General features: G+C 37.2%; 1 protein-coding gene across 1 annotated transcript; it reads right to left on the bottom strand.

The window, feature by feature from the left end:
* Positions 1-20,281: 20,281 nt before the first annotated feature.
* LOC131438118 (esterase B1-like) lies at positions 20,282-22,564 on the bottom strand. The gene is made up of 3 exons (XM_058607931.1): positions 22,412-22,564; positions 21,830-22,330; positions 20,282-21,767 (listed from the first exon to the last, which is right to left on the bottom strand). Exons 1-3 carry the CDS (start codon positions 22,481-22,483, stop codon positions 20,550-20,552), a joined length of 1,791 nt encoding a protein of 596 aa, XP_058463914.1. The 5' UTR covers positions 22,484-22,564; the 3' UTR covers positions 20,282-20,549.
* Between the last annotated feature and the right edge of the window lie 4,794 nt (positions 22,565-27,358).

The following is a 27,358-nucleotide window of genomic DNA, read 5'->3' as shown; positions in this document are numbered from 1 at the left end:
TACTATCGACTGCAGAACAAATACTTTGTTTGCATGAATTACGTACAGTGTCACAGCCACTTAATTTAACGACTATTCTAAAGCTTTCATCATGGTGATCAAGATTCAATAAACTTATCAACGTTATTAAATAACGTTTTCGTTGTTTATTATGTCTGTGATTTACAGACATATTCAATTGATTGATGAACAAAATGCTCGTTTTGAATTCTTTGTACAGTGTCAAAGATTTAATATTTTAAAATTCCTGTGTAGATATCAATTTTTTGACAATTTTTAATACATTAGAAATAATTTTCTTCTGTTAATCATAGCTTGTAACAAAATCGATCGATGGCAGTCAAAACAGTACTTAGCTAATTGCTTAGCATTCCTAAAAAAGTGACCAGTATTTCTGATATTCTGAAATTCAAAATAGTGTGACAGTTTTCAGTGTAACCTTACTTTTACTTTTGTTTTTGTAAATCGTGATTGTTCGCAAAAACATTCATTAACAAATAAGAGTTTAAAATCATTAAAAGTTGAACATAGGTAATAAAAAAAAGATTCCAATATTTTAGCAATCAAATGCCAGTTTTCAACTGATGAAAAACAAATATTTTCAAAGGTTTCTTTGATTGAGCGTCTTTTAAAAATGCTTTTCAAAGCAAAAATTGTTCTCTTTCATTCCACAGCTTTCCCTCATATTTTCAGTCCCTCATATTTTCATTGTTTGAATGTCGCTAGCATCGAATTAGTTAACTATTTCACTTTTCAGCAAATCAAAAGCGACTTCGAAACCAAGAATTTCCCATACACCAAGCACAAGTCAACCAGGTAATTTACGAGCTGCCAAGTGATCCACAGTCCAAAGGACACCTTCCTTCCACGCCAATCGGGTTACCTGAACAGAACATGTCGAAATCATTCTCGGTAAAGGGTTAACTGGATTAGCAGCGCTAATACAGCCATCAATAACGGTACACAGCAGCTTGATTCTGTTCGGCCCCGAGAAATACAAGGTTGGTCAAGGTATCTAAAAAGGGTTGACCCCTGGCCAGCCCATTGTTTGCTTTGTGACCAACTCGTTTCGCTACTGTCGCACTGCCGGTGACTTTGCGGTGCTGGGCGTGTGCTGCACCTTAAAGGGTTGATGCGGTGTCTACCGCGAAGCAACCAGGCAGGTATGGAAAGGGTTAATCTTGTTATGGGTCAGTTTTTGGCAAAGCTAATTGAACTGAAAGATGGTCGGAACCCCGGGTGTTTATGATGCTACCCCAAGAAACTGGGAACTGCTCCGCCGAAAGGATTGCTTTGTCCGATTCGAACTTCTAAATTGGCTCAAGTTGCCCGGAAAAGGGTTAATCCTATTAGATGAACTTCTGTTTAGGCATACAACTCCGTTTATGATGGATTTGTGCATCGTTCAGTCGTTGGACGGTGGCTTAATAAGTTTCCCCTGGGAATGATTACTTGGACGGCAGGTTTACGGTAGTCGAATGTGGTCCTAAAAGGATAAGCTTTTTATTGATGCAGATTCCCTGGTGAAACATGAATTCCCGGGGCAGTAACGTTCTGTCAGCAGGAACGTTCGTTCGTCCGTTTGAACAATGCAAACAATTCATGGCCCGCACGAAGACGAGAAGCGTGAAATCTGACTTCGGAACGGAGACTACGCCTTCCAATTTTCTCCCGCATAAACGCATGCGAACTCAGGACTGAATCGTGCCGACTTCTCGTTTCGGTCCCGTGAAGCGGCACTTATTTTTTTTTTGCTAGCCAACAGCACGGATCAGTTGCTGGCCACATGTGAGCCCGCCGATGTGGTTCTTCTCGTGGCATCATTGGCGGCTATTTTCCAGTGCTCTTGGATTGGGTACCGATTTCCCGGGGTTTAGATTTCACCAGAGAACACAAGTCGAGCGTATTTCAGCAGCAGCAGCATGGTCCATGTTCCATTGATGCTGCTGCTGCCAGAGGAGATCATGCGTGCGTGCGCTGTGTGTTACTTTTCTTCGGTGCGATATGGGTGTCACATTGCTCGCACGAAAAAAGGAGGCACTTCAAAATAAACCATACGGAACAATGGGGTTAAGTAGACCGATGAATCGTTGCTTTGTGTTGTGTTCTGCGGAACTGACTGAGCGTGATATTCGTCATAAATTCATTCATCTTCAAAAATTGATCATATTTCCCATGGAGATTGAGTTGATGTTAGATGGACCTGTGAAAATGTACATACGAAGTTGGTTTTCAGTTGAAGCTGCTGGCGCCAAGATTTTGATTTCAACCTGCCTGCTTTCTGGTAAGTTGATCATATAACACATCAGTATAGTAATGCATAACTTCTTTTCATGGACCCAAGAATGTTGAGTCTAAATCACTGCCTATTTGAATCAGATTAGCACACCGTAAAATATATCCCTTACGCAAGAAGACAAAATCATTCATGGTCTTCTAAAAACGGTAAGAGGTAATGTAATTTTTTAATAAGAAAGAATATTTTAATAATCGCTACCAAGACTGAGAAAACACTTGACAAATAACACAGTGAATGTTAAATATGTAGTCGAGTAATGCATAAAAGTATTTGTATTTTGGAAAATGATTTTGGAAAATGAGCAATATTTATATACGGTATTCAATGCCATTTCTTGGCAATTCACTAGCAATACAATAACGATCAAATAACCGCCTCCATTAGACACATAAAAAGCGGTCCTTTTTTAAGCATTTTGCATAGGATGTGACAACATTTCAGGCGTAGAAGCAACAATTTCCGCTGTGAATTTTAGTCCGCTCACAGAAAAAAAATATAAATTGTACAGGTGACAGGTTCTACAAACGATACAATTCACAACTACTAAATTTTTCATTTTAAACTACTAAATATTCCACTCGCACAGAATTTTACACACTCCGAGTGAAATTTGCACTCGGCTACCAAGTGCCACTGTATGGATTTATATGCATCAATTCTTCCATGAACAGATATGAGATCTATGTTTTAGTTGAGTAACCGATGTGCTAGTGATTTTTAAGACTCTTCGAAGAAGTTTTACAAGATTATATAACGCTTCTTTTGAAATTGGCATCTTTTTTTTTTTGTTTAGGGGGTAGTGCAAATTTAGAATTAAAAATTATTTTTTTCTATTTTGTTTTGAGGAAAAAAAACATTTAAAGTATTTTTGCTGAAGATATAAATAATGTAAAAAAAATATTCTTTGAAGTTTATTCGCTTTATTTGAAAAACAGATTTTATTGGATTTATCTACGCAGAATCTACTTCTATTACCTAAGTTTAAGATAGCATTTAAATGAGTAACTTGTCCCAATACTTTTTATAACCTAATCAATCAATTAGGTAACCAATGTCACCTAATAAATCATTATAATATATCACTTAGTCGCATTGCATTCGGTCAATAAGTATCAGTCACGCTATCGTCCCACAATTCCCTTCCAGCTTTCAAATAAGTATAGTGTATATCAAGAAAATGTGTGTATGTGTATATAACATATATGTATCAAAAATATGAACTCACTTTTCTCGGAGATGGCTGAACCGATATTCACAAACTAAGGTTCAAATGAAAGGTCTCATGGTTCGATAGCCTGTTTTTGAATTTTATCCCGATCGGACTTCCGGTTCCGGATATATAGAATGATATGCATCAACAAAGTTGAAAAAATATGCACTGTCATGTCTAGAACATTTTATTCGGATCCGACGTTTCGGCCGTTTTCAAAAACCGGTTAGCAGTGCGTGCACATAAAAGTGTTGTGACCATCTAAAACACAGTTTACGAAAATTTAATGCCGCTTATAAAGAATCCGTTTTAGTATTTTTACAGAACTGACTACAACATACTTCTTACCGCTTGACATAAACGAGACCGACAAAGACGACAAGACTATTTTTCCCTTGAAAAAGGCCATCAAAAACGGCCGAGGGCAAATTTAAAACACAAATCGTCTGCCTTACTTTTTAGACTGAGAAAAGCCGTTCAATACAATAAGATAACTCATTAGGGGTTGTCCATAAAAGACGTCACGCCGCAAGGGGGAGGGGGGTGTTTCATAAAACGTGACCTTTTGTGACAGGGGGAAGGGGGGGAGGTTTTTGGAATGTGACGTCCAATATTTTCAATGAGCGCATTTTTGAAATACCTAATTATATTACTGCTTCCTGTTTCCTGAAAAAAATCTCCACAATAAACGTTTACATTCTATAGGAAATCGTTTATTTGTTGATGTAAAAGCTTCCTCTTGTAGTTTCGGAAATGAATAATGCACGAAATCATTTCTGTTGTGATCAGCAAAAGTCCACGGAGGAGCGAGTAAATTAGCGAAATAAATAAATTTTGCCTAATATGTGTAAAAAAGAAAAAGATGCCTTCAAACGGTTTAACTTAAGTTATGCACTAACATTTTTTTCAGTAATTTGATTTTCTAGCATTGATAATAGTATATCATAAGAATTTCCCTTATCTGATTCGGATGCAGTTTATTCAATTGTACTCCATTTGAAAAAGGGCGGGAGATCAACGATTTCAGACGTAGATCATATCATGTCTTATCTTGACCATATGTGATTTTCCTCCACCAACATCAAAGCTTATCGAATCATCCAATGATTGAACTTACATAAATCAAGAATCATTTTAGCTCAAAATCACTACCGATCTTCTTCAGCTGTGATCTCGATTTGAACTATATTTTCTCAGCCCTGTATGCTACACTAAGGAAATATTATTCTTTACCTAAAACAATAATATATCTGTGTAACCCCAGGAGGAATAAAACAGATGATTTAAATGTTTCATCAATTAAAAAAATACCTTTGTTAATTTATATAATTGATAATAATAAAATAATTCCGATGATTTTGTAGTTTTAGGGATATTTTTTTAATCTAATGACAGCATGTAATAAATCGATTTTTCCTTCATATTTGTATGGTTTGTCATACATATTGAGAATGTATTGAGGTGAATTTAATTTATTTTGAATTCGTGACATGTGACATAGGGGGGGGGGTGGGGGTCATTGTTTCTGTGACAATTTGTGACAAAGGGGGGATGGGGAGTCAAAAATCGTCAAAAAAAAAGCGTGACGTCTTTTATGGACAGCCCCTAACCAGTCGTTAAAGCACTTATACGTAAGCTCATATTATCTTTGAAGCTACTGTGAAATTTCATCCGGATCCGAAAAAATTGAAATCCTTGATATTACATTCCTGTAATATTTCTTAGAGGTAATTTTGGTAATTCGCATCCTACGAACTCTAACTCTAACTCGGTTTTGAAAGGGTACTGTCAAGTCTCAAAATTATGTATGTTAACCCTCAGGGTACGGACTATAAAAAAGTTACGTTCAGTACGGACAGGGTTAGCCTAACCCGGCGACTTTGATTGGGTGTATATCGAGCTGTACTTTGTCAATTTGAATAATTTTTTTTTATTTTGTGTGAAATTGTCTCAAAAATATAATAGATGTGTCAGATTAATCATTTAACTGATTGAAAAAAAATTATAATAAAAAATGTGAACGGGTCTTGAATTTTTTTTGTAAAAACGTTTTTTTTTCAAAATGCTGTAACTTTTTGAAAAAAAAAATATTAACATTGTATAACTCGCATTTGAAAGGTAAAAAGTAGTTCTTACAAATGTCCATAACGGTTTTTTTGATTTATTCCGAAAACTATATTTTTTTTGAAAAATGAAAATACGCGTTTTTTCGAGTTAGCGAAAAAACGTTGTTTCGTTGATTTATGATGATAAAGGTTAAAATTAATGTTTTTAATGCGTGTTCTTTAACGAAAAATTACAAGAAACAAAATTTAATGAGTTATAATTCACTACGAGCAGCAAAGATTTCGATATAAGACGTACGTTCAAGTGATTGAGATCTACTACAATACTTCGCTTACACCATGTACAACGCGTTATTTTGAGGTTAGAATCTACAAAATTAAGTAAAGAGTACGTGTTCTTACTTACCTTTTTATTCCTCAGCGGCAAACAGACGAAAATTAAAACTTAATTTTTTTGAAAATTTTGGATTTTGTAACGTTCGATACGGACTGGGTGTACCACACCCGAGCACAATGTTTATATGTGTCTAGCTCGGACACAAAGCAGAGACTGACTCTGCCGCTTGGGCCTCTAATAGTGTGTACCTATAAGTTTTTTCCCCCCCTGGTCCGGACCCCCCCTCGCCGACTTCTCTTCGTATGGCGCTTCTTTCAAATTTCGCTCGGGTTACGGTAACCCAGTCCGTACCCTGAGGGTTAATCTATTGCTTAAACTATCTAGATGTTAGTTTTCATCTAGTAAAACTGGAATGGGTTCTATTCCTCTTTATTTTTTTTCTTAATTTGGTCACTGTTTTTCGCAAAATTTAACTATTATCTTCGAAGCTACTGTGGAATTTCCGCAGTTACAGGTCGATGAGTGTCAAAGTTTTGATTTTAAAATCGCCATACAGAATGACATTATATACAACATCGATACGTGGTGGTACGGTGGAAGAAGAAGACATAAAACGAACGATGCGTGCTTTGTTTTATTTCCTACACGATATAAAGAAAACGAAACGGCTACGAATGGGTGCTACTGGTGTGTAATATTGGTAAAAGACGGTGCTGTGGTTGATAAAAATATTAGCTATTCTATGATAAGTGCGACCGAAAGAATAAACGAATGCCATTGAGTTCGAATCAATTTGAAAAAATATGCGATTTTCACAGCCGCTAGTGCGGAAATACCGGTCCAGTTCTTGTTTCGGAAGAATAGGAAATGGTGATTAAAAACTGCAAAAAAGATGTCACTCGCTTTCCTTCAAAATGGCCAAATCAATTTTCACAAACTTATAAGTTCAAAGAAAAGTTTTACAGTTTCATACAGAATTCCAAAATTTCTTGTGGATACTACTTCAAATTCCGGAACTACAGGGTGAACAGAATTTGTAGAGTTTGTTAGATTATGTCCGAACAAAATATTTTTATTCAATGAACAGTTGTTTTAGCGAATTCCACAGAATTATTTATGATAGTTAGTTAGTTAGTTCTCTTAATTAAAGAGACTTTCAGCCGGTGGCTGGTTCGTCTCTAGAATTATTTATGATGTTATAAGTAAAATGAGAAAGGCATCATTACACCACTAGGTGGATTAAAACAGGTTTATTGATTCGAACCACTGAACAAAACAATGCACTGGATGTTTGTTGCCGCTTTTTTAATGGTGTTTATGACTTAAACAATGTTAATTTCATGTTTTAATTTTAATGTGTTAAAAATGTGTTTAGATTAGGAAATAGTAGGTAAGAGTATATGCGATGTAATTTATCGAAGACCAAATACAAGTACAAATTAATTGCAGAAGTCGATAGGTCAGGATTCTACGGCGGGTGTCCCATCAATTCGACGTTTTGAGTGCTCGAGCCGATGTGTAAGAGCTTTCTTTATCGTGATGAAGAACGATTTTCCAACTTTCGACAACTGATTTTGGACGAGCTTCCTTGAATTCATCGGCAAGCAAACTACTGAATTCGATATAGCAGTTTTTTACAGTCGCATAGGATGGTGCTACACTGCCAAAAGTCGAACTAAGTTGATTGAAGCACGAAAATGTTCATCTCACCAACCTACGTATTACTCACCCGCCTTTTAACTAGTGTTTTCACTGAAATTAACATAGAATAATAACTTTGAAATGTCTACGTCACTACGGTTTTGTATCATATGATCAAAAGACCGCTGTTATTATACAGTCCTACCGCAATATTCGTACGATTGTTGTGATTATCCAGATAGGAGAAAGCTCCCGACGTATTTATCAGTTGAAAACCGTGTCTCGCAGCTATCCAGCGAAAATTATTCCCTCGGAGCCCATATAGCGATAATTAATATTATAGCAGTGGGGAGCATTAAAAATCAGTTCGCCCGAAGCGATAGTGCAGATGTTTTCTTCTCGCAGTCAGCCTCTGATACGGTCCAGGGCCACATGACCAAAACTGGGCGCTCATTGTTCGGCACCAATTTTCCCAACAGTCAAACTACCATATCGGCTCATTATTTAAAGAGTATTAAAACATTCCTAAAGTCTCACTCTTCGGGGACTTGGAAACTTGCTGCCAAACAAGACTCAATCCATTCCGGTCGGTTCGCCGCTGTGGAGATTACATTTACTGCCATTGCATTCAAGTCTCCACGATTCGTGCCTTTTGGCTGTCATTGTCCTGTCGAAAAGTTCAAACCGAGGTGGAATCAAAAAAAAACGAAAAATACTCGGACCGTATTGTTGACTGGAGCCAAATAAAAAAAAAACGAAGTAGGAAAAAATACCAGGACGAGGACAAATGGCTTTCGGTGGACAATGGGATCAGAATGGGATTCAATCAATTTTCATAATTATGTTTCTTTATTTACTCAACGATTTTATACTTTTTCGATTCTTCCCTCAATCCTGTTTCATCTTCCACAGTAGTAGTGCTTCCAGATGTTGTCCGATGGTTGGACATGATTTGTCAGGGAGTATGCGCAGGAATGCAGGGCGGTAAACGAAAAATAAGTTTAGGAGCGAAAAAATAGAGATTTTTTAAGTTTGCTGCTCAAAAACACGACGCTTTTTTTGGAAACAGTAATATTTATCACTTTTGTAAGTACTTTACGTCAAACCAACTGAAAATTATTAAATGTCCAAAGCATTAACAATATTCAACTATAAATTCGATGAAGAAATGAGGACGCACCTTTTGCTCAGTAATCCTGAAACCGACCCATCGTCAAGCCACCAAGTCATTATAGCTTTCAATTGCGAAAATTTGCCTTTTACTCGTTCGTTAATTACTATTTTGTCAAATCATTTTTGTTTTCTTTTTTCCGACGTTGGCAAAAGAAAAGACAACTGTTTTACAAATATTTTCATTCCTTTTCAAACTGCAATCGGATAGCTTTTCTCGCGTTGGACCCCGACGCAAGTCCCAAGAGCTAAAAAATGACAATTTCTTAAATCCGTTTAAGTGCATTGTATGTCGTTACCGGATCCCGTATGTCTGTGTCCTCGCCTGTATGTGCTTAATCTGGGATTTACGAGCCCGGATTACTCCTCGCCGAACCGAGCTTGTTGTGCCAGTTGTTAATTCGATGAAGCGATCACTTTTCGGCTTTTGCCTTTGTCCGGCAGTTGATGAAATGAAAATAAATGCTGACAAATGCGTGTAAAATTCGCCAGGACCGAGGTAATGAACCTTTGCTGCATTTGGTTGGCTGGCCCCAGGCGGAGAATGGGAACCAATAATTTGATGGTAATTGGTCATTTTCGGCATTCGTTGGACTGATGTGGCCATACGGTGCCAAAAACAATCAAACAGTCGATCGAAACGGAACGGAATGCTAGGATCTTTTACGTTCGACGTTGGCTGCTTTTTGTCGCCTTCATAAAAATGTCAACTAGGTACCTACGTATTTTCCCTTCGCACATTGCACCGTTTTCCTCTCCAGGTTTGGTACCGAGGAACAGTTAATCGGACGTACGCAAAAATAACTGCAAGTCGGTTGTTTGTTTGGTCGGCCGACAGACACGAAACAAACGAGCAGAAAATTTAAATTGTCACCCTTTGCGTACCTCTCGGAAAAAAGAGGTAGAAAAGGATTCCGTATTCTTCTGAGGAACGTTTACACCAACCGACAAAACACGCACGAAACAGTTACAAAATTGTCATCAAGGTCTATCATAAATTCCGATGGTACCCCGTTAGGGACAGTTAGGTTGACAGCATTGTAAACTGCAAGGACACGTGACAACATTCCATGTCAGCTTTGCAGTTCGAATTGCTAACTGTACCGGAGAATTACCAGGCAAATAAAAATGCAACAAATTGTCCGACTTTTCGTTTTGGATATTAGATACAACCATTTCAGAAAATTTTAGTATCTCTAAGTTGGTTTCCAATCGGACCAAATGCTTTCCACACTTCTACAAACCGCAACTTTGACAGTGACATCCAAAATTTGTGTTGAAAGTAAAACGAAAACTAGTACTTCCGCCATTTGGTTTACAAATTAAAAATCACTTTAAAAAATTCCGTATACAAGTATACAAGTACACCCAAACTTCCGTTTACGAACACTTTTTATACGTTACCTTTTTTACGTAAATCTTTTTACGAACCAAATCCTGAATAACGTAATCTTTTTTTACGAACCTACTTCGTAAAAAGAGGTTTTGGCATACATCGAAAGCGATTTCCGGCTCATTTATATTCCATGGAAACTACTACAATATGGGTATTTTTTAAACGGGTTTAAAGAGTAGATTCCGGAAAATGGTGTTCGAGGTGGTTCTGAAATCCAAGGTGGCGACTTCCGGTTTCTTGATATTCCTTGAAAACCCTTACAATATGGGTATTTTCGGAAAGAATTGGATTTCAAAACAACCACAAATATCTTTTTCTTCGGCACCTACATACAAAATCTGTTCTGAACATATCCATATTGTGAGTATTTTCAAGGAATATAAATAGACCGGAAGCGGTCATCTTGGATTCGAAATGATCATAAACATCGTTTTTATGGAACCACATCAAATCATTTCCAAAAATACCCATACTGTAAGGGATTTCAAGGAATATAGATGATACGGAAGTCGCCATCTTGGATTTTGGAACGACTATAAACATTGCTTTCCGGCACCTTTTCATCAATTCCCTTAGAAAATACCCATATTGTAAGGGATTTCAAGGAATATCAAGAAACCGGAAGTCGCCATCTTCAAATTTAGAATCACTTCAAACATCGTTTTCCGACATCTACTTATCAATCCCGTTCCGGAAATACCCATATTGTTAGGAGTTTTAAGCAATATCAATAAAACAGAAGCCGCCATCTTGGATTTTGAATCGAGTCCAAACCTCATTTTCTTGCACTTACTCTTCACATCCGTTCCGAAAAATATGATGGACAGTTTCCACATTCATTACACAAAACTTTTTTTACGAACCAAATCCCAAAGAACGTGAACTTTTTTTACGAACTCATCATCAGGGGTGGCATTATGTATCTCGATTCGACTGAAATTTTATCGAATCGACCACGTTTCGTATTATGGTTCTCGATTCGAAGTCGATCATCGAGCTTCGTTCGACTTCACTCGAAGAAGTATTAGATTATCGAGAAGTTTCGGCATTAAGGAACCAAAACAATCGAGCTCGTAAACGACTGATCTAAATAAGAAATGGTCGAAAGCCTTATTACTATCGACTATGAGTTTTCGAATACGTTTCTTTTTTATTTAGGTATTATCGATAACATCTTAGATTTTCATAAACATATTAGTATTGATATTCTTTATTTTAATGCATTATTTTGTATATCGTTATATATATTTTGTGTGTTTGGCGTATTATGTACAAGTCGAACTGTTTAGAAAGCATATTAATTGAAAGCTGCGTGGTGTTTACTTAAAATAACAAAAGTAAGTCGAAACTAACCTATGTCCAGTAACTGTAGTTTGTAATAAAATTTCTGAATCCTGTGGAATGAAAACGTCGCTCAAACGGATTGTAGGAAAAAGCTTATTCGCTCGATAACAATGAGCAAATAATGTTTTTACCCATATATCTAACTCAAATGAATTGAAAAATTTGTCCAAACACCTTGAAAGTATTTAGAATATGCCAAAAGCATCACAATCTCGTGCTATTAGCGTGTATTTGACTCTTCAATAGTACCTAAATAGATTATGAAGACTACAAAGAATGGGTTGCTCCAGGTATATTAGCTAAAGCAATATCTCCTAATAAATATGATAAAATACTACAAAGAAAGCTGCAAAACCTAAAAGCCTTTGATTAAAACTACACATATGGATGACAGATTTTTTTCTATTATAATTTCAAAAGTTCATCGATAAATTGTGTACAAGAACACGCTTGAAAAAATTCTTTACGTTTTCAAATGGAGTGTGAACGAATCTGCTTCTTGATTTAAATTTCAGAAATGTGTTCATGTTAATTTCGTGCGGCAACTTAAAACCGCAGTATTACAAACAGTTTGCTTCTTTTCAGTACATGAACTGAATAAATGTAATCGAAAATACCCCCCAATATGGGTATATTATGACCAGAGATGCCAGATATTTTCATAGAAAATCTGTATTGATTCGTATAAAATATCTATATTTATCTGTATTCGCTAATAAAATGAAATTTCTACAATACAATTATGTTAAAAGGTGTTATTCCAATAGATTATGGTTATAGAGTGGTAGATTAAATTTCATATCTTATATTATATTCATCGACGAAATTTTATTGTTTTTTCCTATCAACAACAATTGAATTATGGTGCCATATACTTGTCTAATTTAAAAATGTTCACTTCATAAGTTGAGATGGATTTCCAAAACCCAATATGCAACGTCAAGTCAGGTAATACAACTGTCAGTCTGGCAATAATGTTTCATGATGCCAAGACTTGTCTAACTTTTAAGTTCAATTTAGTTACAATTTTTAATATAAATGGATTTCAGTGTTCTTCATTGAATATCTGCACAAAAATATATATTTTAAAAAGTGATTTGTACGTTGATTCCTAAACGTTTATCTCGTCATTGCAATCAAATACTAATAGATAGCTCAAATACTAATAGATAGTTTAATTTTTTCCTTAATACTTTTGGTGGAATCTATATAAATCTGTATTAAATTTAAGAAATCTGTAAGAAATTTGTACTCTGTATTAAATCTGTATGCGCATGTAAAAATCTGTATAATACAGATAAATTTGTATAAATGGCATCTCTGGTTATGACAGTTCGAGCAGCGTCAGTCGAAATCTAGTACCACATTGTTAGGATCTCGATCACGAGGTCGAAAGCGAGTTCAGTCGAATCGATTTCAAAAATAATCGTTTCGAGCAACTCGATTCGAGATGCATAATGTCAGCCCAGATCTATCCTGATCAAGAAGTATACAAGTATTTTGACAAACATGACATGTTTCAAAAAACATCGTTTTTCGAAGCACCGTTGAATCACATAACCGGCTCAGAATTCTGGATCCGAAAGTCCGATCTAGATAAAAATTAGTAGTCACCTATGAAGCCATAAAAACCCAAGCTTGTGAAAAACAGTTCAACTATTCCGGACATATCAAGATGAGTTTCATTTTTTTCAGGGTTTTGGACCATAATTTCCGATACTTTCGGAACCGAACCGAGGACCGGTATAGCCAAAGTCGATTAGTTTGGCCATCAACTGATAAGATCTATACATCAACGGTTTTTAGCATTACGCCGTAGAGTTTGTATGGTCTTTCAACCGTCACCTTGAATAACGGGTTTAATTTGTTAGCACTCTCAGCCTTATATTTCTGGAACTGGAACTCGGTTCTGGATGAAATTTCACGGCAGACCATGTAACCATAAGACCTAAAGTCTAAAGAGCCGAGTGCACTTTTTACATTCTTTTGCACAATTTACTCCGTCAGACCGGAACCGAAAGTTGGATCTGAATAAAATTCAGAAGAAGCTATTTGTGTTTTAGTTTTAGTTAAGACGCAGAACCGTCTTAAGCTAGTTTTAAATATGATCAGTATCTAACAGGGAAAACAGATTGGAAAATTGACATGTGAATGTAATTCTGTAATGTAAACCGCAAAATTGTTACCGCAGCGAAGGGAGTCGAACCCGTAACCGGGTAGATTGTTCTACCAATTAAACGACCGTGTATATGAAAACACATGAATAGAAAGAGTTCGAGTCCCGTTTCTGCGGTAACATTTTTGCAATTTTTATTATATAATTAAATTTACATGTCATTTTTCAATCTGATTTTTCCGTTAGATACTGATCATATTAAACAGCAGGTTTCGGAAACGGAAGACGTTTCATTTTAATCTAGGTATGCGAAAACTGTTCCAGCAGTTTCCGAGGAAATCGAGTCCACCTTTTTCCATATTAAGAATTTTACCTCGTTACTCCGGAACCAGAAGTCGACTCCGGATAAGTTTAAAATATATGATCATTAGACCATACATTCCAATAAAAGTTTGCAAAAATTGATTCAGCGCTGAAGGAGAACGTTAAGTGCACTTTTTCCCATTCTTTCGCACATTTTATCTCTTTACTCTTGATGAAGAAGTCAGATTCATTTCATAGTAAAATTTGCGACAACGAAATCTTTCATTTAAGTTTCAGTATATGAAAATTGGTGCAGTGACCTTTGAGAACGAGAAGTTTAAGGAGTGTATCAAAAATAAGCTATCCACAAGTTTTTCTTTCAAATTATGATAAAAACGATATTTTTTTCAAACTAAAAATTGATCTCTGATTGTACGAGGTTAAACTTGAGCATAATGAAAACCGGATGAAATTTAAGTTATTCCTTCACGAATTTTCGAACTTTTGATCAAACGCTCTTTATCAAGTTACGGACAAGTGTTGCATCGCATTTTTTAACGCTTGAGCCCAAATTTTTTTTGAACTCCTGCATGTTCCCAGCTGCCGTGCCAGTCTTCTTTAAGACCCTCTTCACGATTGCCCAGTAACGTTCGATGGGTCGAAGCTGAGGGCAATTTGGTGGATTGATATTTTTCTCAACGAAATTTATACCCTTTTTTGCGAGCCAATCGAGAGTGGTTTGGCATAGTGAGCCGACGCTAAATCCGGCCAAAACCGTGGAGGTCTACTACGCTTCTCATATAAAGACAGCAATCGCTTCTGGAGACACTCAGATCGATAGATTTCTGCATTTATAGTTCCGGCAGTGTAAAAAATTGTTGACTTCAAACCACAGAAACATATTGCTTGCAATACCAGTACCTTTAGATCGAATTTCTCCACTTGAATCGACTTGTCCGCATCGCTCACATCCTTCCCAACAACGACAGTAAAGTAATGTGGACCTGAAAGGGTTTTTGAGTCCTCCTTTACATAGGTCTCGTTGTCCATCAAAACGCATGCATCCGGACACTGCAAAAGACGCGAATACAATTTCCGGGCCCTTGTTGCTGCTCGTTTATTCTGTTCTACACTTTGTTTCGAAATTTTCTGCTTCTTGTAGGTCTTCAGGTGATTTCCCCTCTTGATACGCCTCCCATTGATTATCCCGGTTGTCGCGAATGTCGTCGTGGTTGTCGCGTTTCGATTTCCACATTAGCAAATTGCTTGCCAAATCATGACTGTTTTTGGAAAAAAATTACTTTTTCTAATTTTTAATGTCTTCTAGGATATCAAACTTTCAATGAACAGTGGAAAACAGGAGTTCCGAAAGCTGCCGAAAGTCTGCTTTCACGTAGGCAGATTTTACCCTGTTTTATAAATATAATTTGCCTTTTTTATAAATATAAAAACTATATATAAGTATCAGCCCCATGGGGTTGTTCGAGCCATTGATGTGGAACAAAAAAAAAATCTAATAATCGGCATTTTTAATTAATCGTCACATTTTTGAATCCGCAAATGCACGAGAGTCTACTCAAATTGATCTTTATTAGGAACCAACACCGAACACGCGAACCCAGAATATAGACTCTTTTTTATTGTGATTTATATTTGTTTTGTTGCCGACGAAATTACATCAATAGCAGAAATGTATGCAATTATATGTTTGTACATACTTGCGATACGGATATCGATATTGAAGCTTCTCTTCGCCAAGCTTGTGTTCAAGTTTTGTATGCAAGCAGTTATTTTTATAGCGTTTCTCTGCCATTACTACCATTCTGCGATTTCGGTTGAAGCGATAAACTTTTTCTCATTATCAATCGAGTTCATCTCATATAAATTAGAAATTAATATTAAGCACTCAAAATTTACCCTGGGGTAGTTGTCATTTTCTCAGGCGAAACGACATAACATGGGATTTCATCCAATCTTTCATGGCACAAGATCAGAGCATAGCAATTAAAGCTTCAAATCGTTTTAGGACACTTTTTATCTTGCTGTCTAGCAACAAGCTACCTCTAGCATGCTACTCGTAGGACTGAAACGTTAGCTATAATTTTGCTTATATTTATAGATTCGCGTGCTTCCAACAGCTTCGCTTTTGCATCGATTGACCAATCAGAGCGATGCTTTGATATATCGCTTACTTCTTCAAAACCGTCGACTATGGCAGGGAAATCCGGTATGCCGAAGATTTTTTGCAGACAAAATAGGACACTGTTAGCTATTAATCAACATTTCAATGATATACAATTAAAAATACGTGGCTTGATACAATCAAATAAAAACTTAGAAATATTTCCAATTAAATGGTGACATAATATTAATAATTGATACAAAATTGACTGAGCTGTAATTGTTCCAAACCTGACCACATTTCTACGTGTATTTTTCTTGAGTTTCTAATTTGCTCTCCTATATAGAAAACAAAAATGTGTTCCACATTAAAAATAGGTATATAATTCGTTCAAGTGTCAAATACCAATCGATTCAGATCGACAAACTGAGAAAGTGTCCGTGTGTGTTGTCAAAAAAGGTCGAAATCTCAGAGATGACTGGACCGATTTTGATCAAACCTGTTGCAAATGGAAGGTCTCCCAGTCACACTGAACGCTATCGAATGGTTTTGAGATCAGATGTTTACTTTTTGAGTTATACGAAGCTTTATGTCAAAATTTTCAGTTTTCCTCGCTTCACTAGTAGGAGTTTTACGCGCTTGATGATAAAGCGATGCTTCGGAGCAAAGTGAAACGCGATTTTCAATACTGTTTTAGGCAATTGTTTATTAGCACATAAAAGACTATGCCCAGCGCCCTTTTTCATGACGTTTCGATTTTTGCACGGTTCGTTTTTGGCAACATAATCGTTCGAACATGACACATGTATTAGAAAGATGGCAGCATTTTCAGATTCAAAACTTTTTTATATTTATATTGATTTTTTACTGCTTGGCACTATAATTGTTGGAAGAACACAACTTCTTACACCCTTATACCATTCGATGAAGTTCGTCGAAATAAGCAAATTCGTGTGTGAAATATAATTTCATTAGTTTTTCTCGAAGTTGGCTTAACTAACTTCTACAAACTTAGACTCATATGAACAGTCATATGCTCCTCAATTAATGTATCTGAATTTCATTTGGATCCAACTTCTGGATCCGGAACTACATGTAATGTAATGTATGTAATGAAATAACAATGATGTCACTCATATTGCTCGTAGATGACTGAACCGATCTCGTCCATCTAATATTCAAATGAAAGTTCTGAAGGCCCCCTTAAAAACTGCTCGTTTTTTAATCAGATCTGACTTCCGGTTCAGGAGATGCAAGGTGATTAGTGGAAACATTTCACATAAATTTATCGGATTCACAGATTTTGAGAGTCGATAATCAAATAAACTTATTTCAGCTTTATTGGTATTCGATTTTCGATTTCAGAAGATACCCAAAAAGTTTTTTTGGGACGCACTACGATTTCTCTAAAATGGCTGATTTTCAAAAATTTCGAATCTTATCAAATGATTAACAGGCGAATTTAACTGACCTATTTCTGAATTTCGTTTCCGAAAGTATCGGGAATAGAGAAACTAAAAGAAGGCCAAAACGAATTTAATACACCGAAACCTCCATTTACGAACTAAACGGGGGTTCGTAAATGGAGGTAGTTCGTAAAAAAAGTTTACGTTATTTGTGATTTGGTTCGCAAAAAAAAGTTTTGTGTAATGAATGTGGAAACCCCCAATCACATAGCCATTTTCGGAACGGATGTGATAAGTGTGTGCAAGAAAATTATGTTTGGAGTCGGTTCAAAATCCAAGAAGGCGACTTTCGGTTTATCGATATTCCTTAAAAACCCTTCCAATATGGGTATTTTCGGAACGGGATTGATGAGTAGATGACGGTCATTGATTTGAAATCAAATTTTAATGTTTGTGGTTGCTTTCAAATATTAGATTGAAACTTCCAGTTGTTCAATAAAATATTGAAAGCATACAATATAACTATCACAATATGAAATTATTATAGCTGTTCAGACGTCTACTTGTTATGGTCATTTCGAAAATATAGTACAATATTCAAACAATAATGATTAGCAGGAAACACCGTTGTCAGAAGCATAACATCTTTTTAAACGATATATAATCATAGAGTAATGATCGTCAAAGACTACCGATGCAACTGAACTCACCATTTTGGCCATAATTTCCCAGTATACACTCATCCAACCAGTCCTGTAAATACCCATATTGTAAATATTTTCAAGCAATATCAATGAACCAGAAGTCTTGGATTTCCGAATCACCTTAAACATCGTTCTCCTTCATCTACTCATCAATACCGTTCCGAAAATACCCATATTGTAGTAATTTCCATGGAGCCGGAAATTGTTTTCATTGGATGCAAAAACCTCTTTTTACGAAGTTGGTTCGTAAAAAAAGATTACGTTATTTGGAATTTGGATCGTAAAAAAAATTACGTAAAAAGAGGTAACGTAAAAAAGTGTTCGTAAATGGAGGTTTGGGTGTAAACAAAAATTCAAATTAAAATAAACTTAACAGATTGGCTGAAAAGTTCGTATCGTTTCTATGAGAGGGCGCCACTAGAATTAAATCCATACCATTTTCAGTTAGCACCAACCTTCAAAAGATACGTGCATAAATTTGACAGCTGTCTGATTATTGGTTTGTGAGATATTGCATTTTGAGTGAAGCTACTTTTGTTATTGTGAAAAAAATGGAAAAAAGGAATTTCGTGTGTTGATGAAACACTACTTTTTGATGAAAAAAAGTGCCGCCGATACCAAAAAATGACTTGATGAGTGTTATCCAGACTCTGCACCGGGCGAAGCAACAATTCGTAAGTGGTTTGCAAAATTTCGTACTGGTCATATGAGCACCGAAGACGATGAACGCAGTGGACGTCCAAAAGAGGCTGTTACCGATGAAAACGTGAAAAAAAATCCACAAAATGATTTTCAATGACCGTAAAGTGAAGTTGATCGAGATAGCTGACACCCTAAGGATATCAAAGGAACGTGTTGGACATATTAATCACGAATATTTGGATATGAGAAAGCTTTGTGCAAAATGGGTGCCGCGTGAGCTCACAATCGATCAACAACAACAACGAATTGATGATTCTGGGCAGTGTTTGGAGCTGTTGTATCGAAATAAAACCGATTTTTTCCGTCGATATATAACAATGGACGAAACATGGCTCCATCACTTCACTTTGGAGTCCAATCGACAGTCAGCTGAGTGGACTGCACGCGATGAACCGAACCCAAAGCGTGGAAAGACTCAACAATCGGCCGGTAAGGTTATGGCGTCTGTATTTTGGGATTCGCATGGTATAATTTTCATCGACTACCTTGAAAAGGGAAAAACCATCAACAGTGACTATTATATAGCGTTATTAGAGCGTTTGAAGGACGAAATTTCAAAAAAACAAAACGGCCTCAAAAAAAAAGTTTTGTTTCATCAAGACAATGCACCGTGTCACAAGTCGATGAAAACCATGCTGAAATTGAACGAATTGGGCTTCGAATTGCTCCCTCATCCACAGTATTCTCCAGATTTGGCCCCCAGTGACTTTTTCATGTTCTCAGACCTCAAGAGAATGCTCGCTGGTAGAAAATTTAGAAGCAATGAAGAGGTAATCACTGAAACTGAGGCCTATTTTGAGGCAAAGGACAAATCGTACTACAAAAATGGTATCGAAAAGTTGGAAGATCGCTATAATCGCTGTATCGCCTCTGATGGCAATTATGTTGAATCATAAAAACGAATTTTGGCAAAAAAATGTGTGTTTCTATTAAACGATACGAACTTTTCAGCCGAACTGTTATGGTCTTGCAGTTCAAAAATTTTAATAATTAGATAATTAAAATAATTTTATGAAAACTAAACACCACGAAGAATATTCACGTGAAAAACACATCATCGAATTTCCGCTGTTGTTTTTTGTGCGGTTTTTTTTACGCGGTACGTATTTCCCGCGTAATAAGACACCTCAGTGTACTGGAGTTACTTGTAGCTTGAGTATAAGAAGTTCCATTGTCCATGGGTCGAGATGTCTTTTTATCCTTTTTCACGTATGGAGGGCCATTCAATGAACGTGGTTTTTTTGTAGTTTTATTCACACGATACTTGCGCTGGTTTTTGTAGGTGACTGCAATCTACATGATCCCTTTCCGTCACGATCGAAGCTTACACAGTAGGGAATTCGCCTTACAGGACAACTTTTCTTTTGGATTATAGATTAAATAGGGAGTTTAAAAAAACGGATCAACACAGTTGTACGTTATGACATTTCACATTATCAGCTACACTAAATAAATTCTTTTTTTTTTTAATTTAAAGAAACAATAGTTTTGAACATGATATCAAATAGTTGAAAAATTATATGAAAATATAAATGACAATAGCAAAATTAAACACAGATGTCAGCAAACTGATTGGTTGTTTTAAAGTCAGATCTCAAACTTTGAGTGTTGAACCGAGTAACGGTCGGTCGGTAGTAAAAACTGCACTCTTTATTCCTTATTCAATTTTATGCTAAATAAACTGTTTAATTATGTAAATTAATCCATCTAGCTCGCACAGTCGTGCCCCTTATTTACAAATTATTATTCAAATCTTTTTCCGCCTTGCCGGTCGGTGCGGTTGGAATTTTCGAATTCGTCACATGTCCGTTGTACTTGCGGAACAGTTCGGTCCAAAAGTCCATACGCTTCCGTTCCGGCATCTCCGTCATTTTGATCTCCTCACCAAGATCCAGGATGTTCTGACTCAGTTCGGTGCAGTCCACCGCAATGTTGACCACCGGATCCCATCGGAACGGCAAACTTTCGTCGTTGTCGCTCGGTGTCGGATCACCGTATTTGGCAAAGTTAGTCCACAGGCGTACCATTTTCTGGCGCATGGCGTACGCTTTGTTCGTTTTGGGCACTTCGGTCTTCAAAATCGGCGAACTGAACAGATAGTACACCTCGTCGATGTGAGACGCCCCCTTCATACTGGTCATTGACGTGACGGTCTTGCCCTTGTTCAACAAACCGTCGAACGAAAAACGATAGCCGAACATTTTCGTTTTGGTTTGATACTTTGCCCACAGTTCCGAGGTTATTCGGTATGCCAGAAGGTACTTGTCGGTGAAAAGATTGGTCAGCGGCAGCAGCGTATCGCGCGAGACGAGCTTGTCCTTGAAGTAGAACTGTTTGATTTCGTTTCCCAGCTGGCGAGCCTCCGAAGTGTAACAGTCGATGTTGAGATTCCTGGGTATAAATCGTTCCGGTTCCAGGTTGTAACTGTTGAGATTCTTGATCGCATCCATGAGAACCATCATTCCGTCGTGTTCGTTGTATCCGAGGATGATGGGAATTTCCATGCCATCCAGTTCCTTCATGATATCGGTCGGGTGTTTGGTGATGATTGCATCCGGTGACGAAGATCGTTCGATCACCGGTAAAAATGGTATCTGGAATAGTTTCTCAACCAGCAGCTCCCGCTTATTAATCACTTTGTGTTGCAACTCGAATATCTTCCGTGCCGGAGCATTTTTCAGAATCTGATAAACCTCCTCATCCGAAGACGGGTTGTACCCGAGAAGTCGTGCCAAATGACGTGCTTTTTCCTCCGGTTCGTCTTGATGTCCGAACTCCGTGTAGATCGAACCGCTCTGCATGATTCCCTTGTGGAAGTACTTTTTGGAAGATTTCGATAGACAATGGAAGTTTACTGCAATGGCTCCCGAACTTGCCCCAAACAACGTAACGTTGTTGGGGTCTCCACCAAACTGAGCGATGTTCTGATTAACCCACTGCAGTGCCAATCTCTGAAATGGAAATATTTAGAGCAACGTTAAAGCTTCAATGCCAAAAAAAAAACGGAACTCACCTGGTCTTTAAGACCAGCATTTCCCTCGACACCAGCCTGTGGCAGACATAGAAATCCAAGAACTCCCAACCGATAGTTAACCGTGACTACAACGACCCCTTCCTGCAGCAAATAACTGGGCAAATACATGGAACTGTCGGCATGACCTCCGATCAGGCCTCCACCGTGGATGAACACCATGACCGGCAGTTTTTCCATCTGTTGTTCACCCTTTCTCGGTATCCGCGGAGTATAGATATTCAAATACAAGCCATCTTCCGACCCGGTGATATCCTTACTGAGCACATCAAGGCCCAAGCAGTTACTTCGTTCCGTGGTACAATCCAAGTAAGATACGGGATATTTCTCGATGGGAACCGGTGACATGAACCGGAGAATCCCGACCGGTGGTTTGGCGTACGGAACACCTTTGAAGTAGAAGTAGTTTTCCCCATTCGGTAGATTCTCCCGCACACCGTAGATGTAACCCTGCGCAACCTGAATTGCAATTCTTGTAGGAGGCTGAAATGAATCGATCGGAATTGTTACGGAACACTTAATGCTTTATTCTGTGTTAGATCAAAAAGAAAATCACACACACACCCGATGGGCTTCCGCGTCCGAACCGGTACTGACATTCTTCCATCCGGTCAAAGGAGAACTACGCATCACCATGACTGGGAACTTATGGATCCGGTCAACTTTAGGATGAACTAACAGTGATAACAACACCAAAAATGCAACCGATTCGTACGCGATCCTAGCGAACTTTGAGCGATAGACTCTTCGGGGTCTTTTATAAAATATTAAACCATTTGCATATCGGTGACCGGTGACTTGAAATAAATAAATAAAAAAAATATCATAACTTAGACGGGTGTTCAACTGAAGAAGACTTTCATCAGTACACTGTATGAGGGTTGATACGGTGCTCCAAAAATGTTTTTATTTTGTTAGTATCAAAAAGATTTTATCAAACAATTTGCGAAGAACAAAAGTTTTTTTTTTTGAATATGTACAACCACATAACTTAAAAGTAATCAGAAAATAAATTCTAGAACACATAAGCTTAAAAACAGCTCATTGAAAACTAGTTGAAAAATTTCGATTTACGGATCAAACGACATGTTCCGCAAAATATTGTTCTATCAACACATAATTCTTGAGTCATCTTCAAAGTGGACCCCCTTATGCTTCACTCAACATCGCGCTCTAGTCCGATAGTTTTGACAAACGCGGACGCGAGAAAGTAATAAATTTCGCACGTTATGGGTTATGGTAATTCGTGCGTTCGATGTTCTATATCCGACCGGAAGTGCATTAAATTTGCGCACGCGACCGCGCAATGCGTTGTCGTGCATTTGCAAAAATAACAGTGCAAAAGAAAGCTGAACCACATTTGAATATACTGGACATTAGAATATAAATTTGGATATATTATTCTTGCCACTGCCCACCAAGTTGAAAAATTTAAAATTTTGGATGGATGAATTAATATTGAGTTTTTTTGCAGTTCACTTGAGCTTCAAATGTGACACAGAGAGCCATGCGAGAAAGAGTAGTTTTCATTTGAATCCATTATTGGAAGCATTGTTTCGAAGGTTTGTCAAGAGAAACCTCAATGAGCACTCTTTGGAATACGGCCAGACGAATGAGGAATCGTAACGTAGGAAATGAGAGTGAGGAATACTCGAACCGATGGATATTTAATTTTGCGAGGAAAGTCTGTTCAGATTCTGTTCCTACGCAGAGCATTGTTCGAAAGTCTCCTTCAAATAATGGTTCTATTGATAGCCCCTGTTCAATGATGGAACTTTCTATAGCACTCTTGTCATGCAACAATAACGCTCCTGGGTTGGACAGAATTAAATTCAACTTGGTAAAGAATATGCCCGACCTTGCAAAAAGACGTTTTTTGGAATTGTTCAACAAGTTTCTTGAGCAAAATATTGTTCCACCTGACTGGAGGCTAGTGAAAGTTATCGCCATTCAAAAGCCGGGGAAACCAGCCTGCAATCACAACTCATATATACCCATTGCGATGTTGTCCTGCATCAGACAATTGTTCGAAAAAATTATTCTTCGACGTCTCGACACTTGGGTCGAGACGAACGGTTTGTTGTCAGATACTCAGTTTGGCTTCCGTAGAAATAAAGGGACGAATGATTGCCTTGCATTACTTTCGTCTGACATCCAAATTGCCTTCGCTCAAAAGCAACAAATAGCATCTGTATTTTTAGACATTAAAGGAGCATTTGATTCAGTTTCCATTGATGTTCTTTCAGACAAGCTCCACCAACATGGACTCCCAGCGGTTATAAATTATTATTTGAACAACTTTTTATCAGAGAAATGCATGTATTTTTCACATGGCGATTTGGCAACATTCAGAATTAGTTACATGGATCTCCCGCAAGGCTCATGCCTCAGTCCGTGTTTTGACTTTCAAATACCTCGGGGTGTGGTTTGATTCCAAATGCACGTGGGGAGGACACATAAGTATCTGATAACAAAATGCCAACAAAGAGTAAATTTTCTTCGAACAATCACAGGATCCTGGCGGGGTGCTCATCCGGAAGATCTAACAAAATTGTATTAGACAACGATATTTTCAGTGATTGGTAGGGAAAGTGCTTGATAAGTGTTTGTTTGCGATTATAAGATCACAGACTTGAAATTAACATTTCAGCTAGAGTTAAAAAACCAGATTGACGACAGCTGTTTGTTTGGAAAACACATTTTTGCCAGTATCGATCCAAACGAGCAAATGACATGACATTTACAGTTGAAGGTTTTAAGAAGAAATTAAGATATTGTCAAATCTCGAAAAAAAGTCGTTCTGACAAAATTCTAAATGTGTGCAGGATGTTTGCTAATTTCCATCTTTAGCGTGTCATTAAGCGATTATCATACGGAGATTGTGTAACATTCTGACATTCAATTTTTTTTTAAACTTCAAAAGTTTAGATGTGAAATCCAAACGTTAGCTTACGTACCTAGAGTACGTCATGTCACCTTCGACCTCAACAAGCATCATGCCTTTCTGTTTAATTTTGATATTTGCTTCACGGTTGTTCGGTTGCGGCATCAAAATAAGAGTAGCAATGCGTCAAAATTTTGCCCGTGCATCTCTAAAATTCCAGCTACTCGCACGCAAAGTAGTCGAAATTGATAATAGTGCCAACATTACTGTTAGTAGTGCGAGTAATCGTTTGTCGAATGCCAGGAAGACTGAATAAAGGGGGAAATCGAATGCCGAATGTCGCAACTTCTGCGTCCCAGACGTCGCAACCAAACTGGGAATGCCAGCTACAACTGTGCTACAAGGAATGGTGCTATTTTGGCCGGATTTGTCATTATGACATTATGGAATGGTATTCAACCCTCCAAATATGTCAGAGCTGTTGTCAGCGAGCATCAGAAGCTAATCAATAAATATTTTGTCAATACTCGGTATGAATTAAACTTGAAATATTGACATGATTAGGATTTTTAATAGAAAATTTGGCTTTTTTATACTCATTTTTTGTCGGATCAATTTTTGAATGTAGCAACAGTTCAAGTTTTCAAATGCTCACTATAATTTTATTTCCTATAATTCTCACAAGAATTTAATGATTCACTGTTCGCGTCATATTTACAACTTATAGGTTGGCTTGATCCTGGCTAGGATAGATCAATGATTACTTCTCAAATATTCTACATATCTATGTTAACTTGTCATGAATAAATATGCTTTGAAGATTTCTCAACATTCTTTTTTTAACGAAGAATTGCTCTATTTGCGACTCACTACCCACCTGTTGCCCATATTGTGCTTACTGTTCACTAAAACTAAGCAAGCGCCCACTGGTGGGTTGTAGGGAGCAGTTTGGGAATCATTGGTATAGAGGCTAACGGTACTCCCATTCGTTTCAGCTTCAGTTGTCATCTCATATACGAAAACCATTAGTTAGAGTGAGACCTACTGTCTCTGTTTGATAGATTGACTTTAAGATTCAGATGAAATTAGGTGCATTCGCTTCGAGTTTTCCCGTCGCTATAACAACAGTACTATCTTGATTAAAAAATCCCTGGAATCACCACCGTGTGGCACTCTCAGTCACCCAATCATATTTTATATTTTTTTTAAGTTGCCACATCTGTCATTGATATTTTATCCAATTTTTTGCTTGATATCTCGACATTTGTAGAAGTACTAAATACAGCGAAGTACATCTGCGATTGTGCGTGTCCTTGATTTTGTACAATTTTCAAAATGGAATTCACTTTGCAACAACCAGTTTGCATTAAATATTGTGTTAAAAACTGTTCCAATGGTGCGACCAGTGCAGTAAAACTTCATTCAATTCAATTGAAGCCGAATGTGAAACACGTTGGCGATCTCTCTACTGCAGTAAACTTCCCACTCTGATACACACAATGTTCGCTGACGTACCTAACCGACAGCATTCAGTTCTTCAATCGATTCTCTTCAAATCAAAGCTCAATTTAACCACCGTCAGTTGATCTCTCGAAGTAACCAAATATCTCTTTCAATTGTGTGAGAGCGGCCTTTAAATGAGGTTTATATAAACATTGGACTTGGCTCACGATAATAGATGAAAGACAAACCAGGTAGCTGAATTATAAATTACAGAATACACATAAATTAATAGTTTCCTCCTATTTTCTTTTATTTTCATACTTTACTCCATTTATAATTCTATTCATTCGAACTTGCTCACTACCAATAGCAAAGAAAATTAAGCAACTAAACTACTTGGCACTTGAAACTGAAACTTCAAATGACTAGGTACGATTATTCAACTGACGATGAATTCTGGGAACTTCACTTGAAAATGGCTGCAAAAGTCATATAAATTTGTATTGATATGCTGACGGTCAGTGGCCATAAATTTCATTTTCATCTGATATAATTCGATTGAAAATGGTACGAACGTTTCAGAAGTGACCGTGAGTCTGTGACTGATGATAAGAGAAGCGGTAGGCGATGCTAACAGTTTTCGTTGATTACAAGGGTGTTGTGTATCATGAATTCCTTCCACAAGGCCAGATTGTCAACCAGGAGTATTATTTGGGCGTTATGAGACGTTTGCGTGAAGCAATTCGTCTAAAAATATAAAGCGCCGTCACACAATTCCATCGTTATCCGTAAACATTTGGCTAAAAACGAAACGAAAACCATTCAGCAACCACCGAATTCACCTGATTTGGCTCCCTATGACTATTTTTCTATTCGGTTGTCTTAAGAAACCGCTCCATGGAACGCGTTTCAGCGCCCGAGATGAGGTTATGGTAAAATCGCAGTTGGCTCTGATGGTCATATTGAAATCGAAATATAAAAAATGTTTCGAGGATTGAATCAACCGCTGGCATTAGTGTGTTGCAATCGATGGGGAGCACTTTGAAATGGATAATAAGTGAATATGTATAGTGACGTGATATACTTATAACAGAATTAAATGGTGAAAAAATGTAATTCTAGGGACAATATCGATTTAATGATTAATCTTGTATTTTTAATTTTCTGTATAAACTCCGAGAACT

This window comes from Malaya genurostris, chromosome 3, assembly GCF_030247185.1.
Source record: "Malaya genurostris strain Urasoe2022 chromosome 3, Malgen_1.1, whole genome shotgun sequence".
NCBI lineage: Eukaryota > Metazoa > Arthropoda > Insecta > Diptera > Culicidae > Malaya > Malaya genurostris.
The sequence above is the reverse complement of the archived record's forward strand: the minus strand, read 5'-3'. Positions and strand labels throughout refer to the sequence as shown.

Excerpts from the sequence above, each read along its gene's own strand:
- LOC131438118 (XM_058607931.1), bottom strand. The coding sequence starts at position 22,483 with ATGGTGATGCGTAGTTCTCCTTTGACCGGATGGAAGAATGTCAGTACC. Across the intron at positions 22,331-22,411 it reads CGGACGCGGAAGCCCATCGG|CCTCCTACAAGAATTGCAAT; the intron begins GTGTGTGTGTGA and ends GATTCATTTCAG. Across the intron at positions 21,768-21,829 it reads ATGCTGGTCTTAAAGACCAG|AGATTGGCACTGCAGTGGGT; the intron begins GTGAGTTCCGTT and ends TTTCCATTTCAG.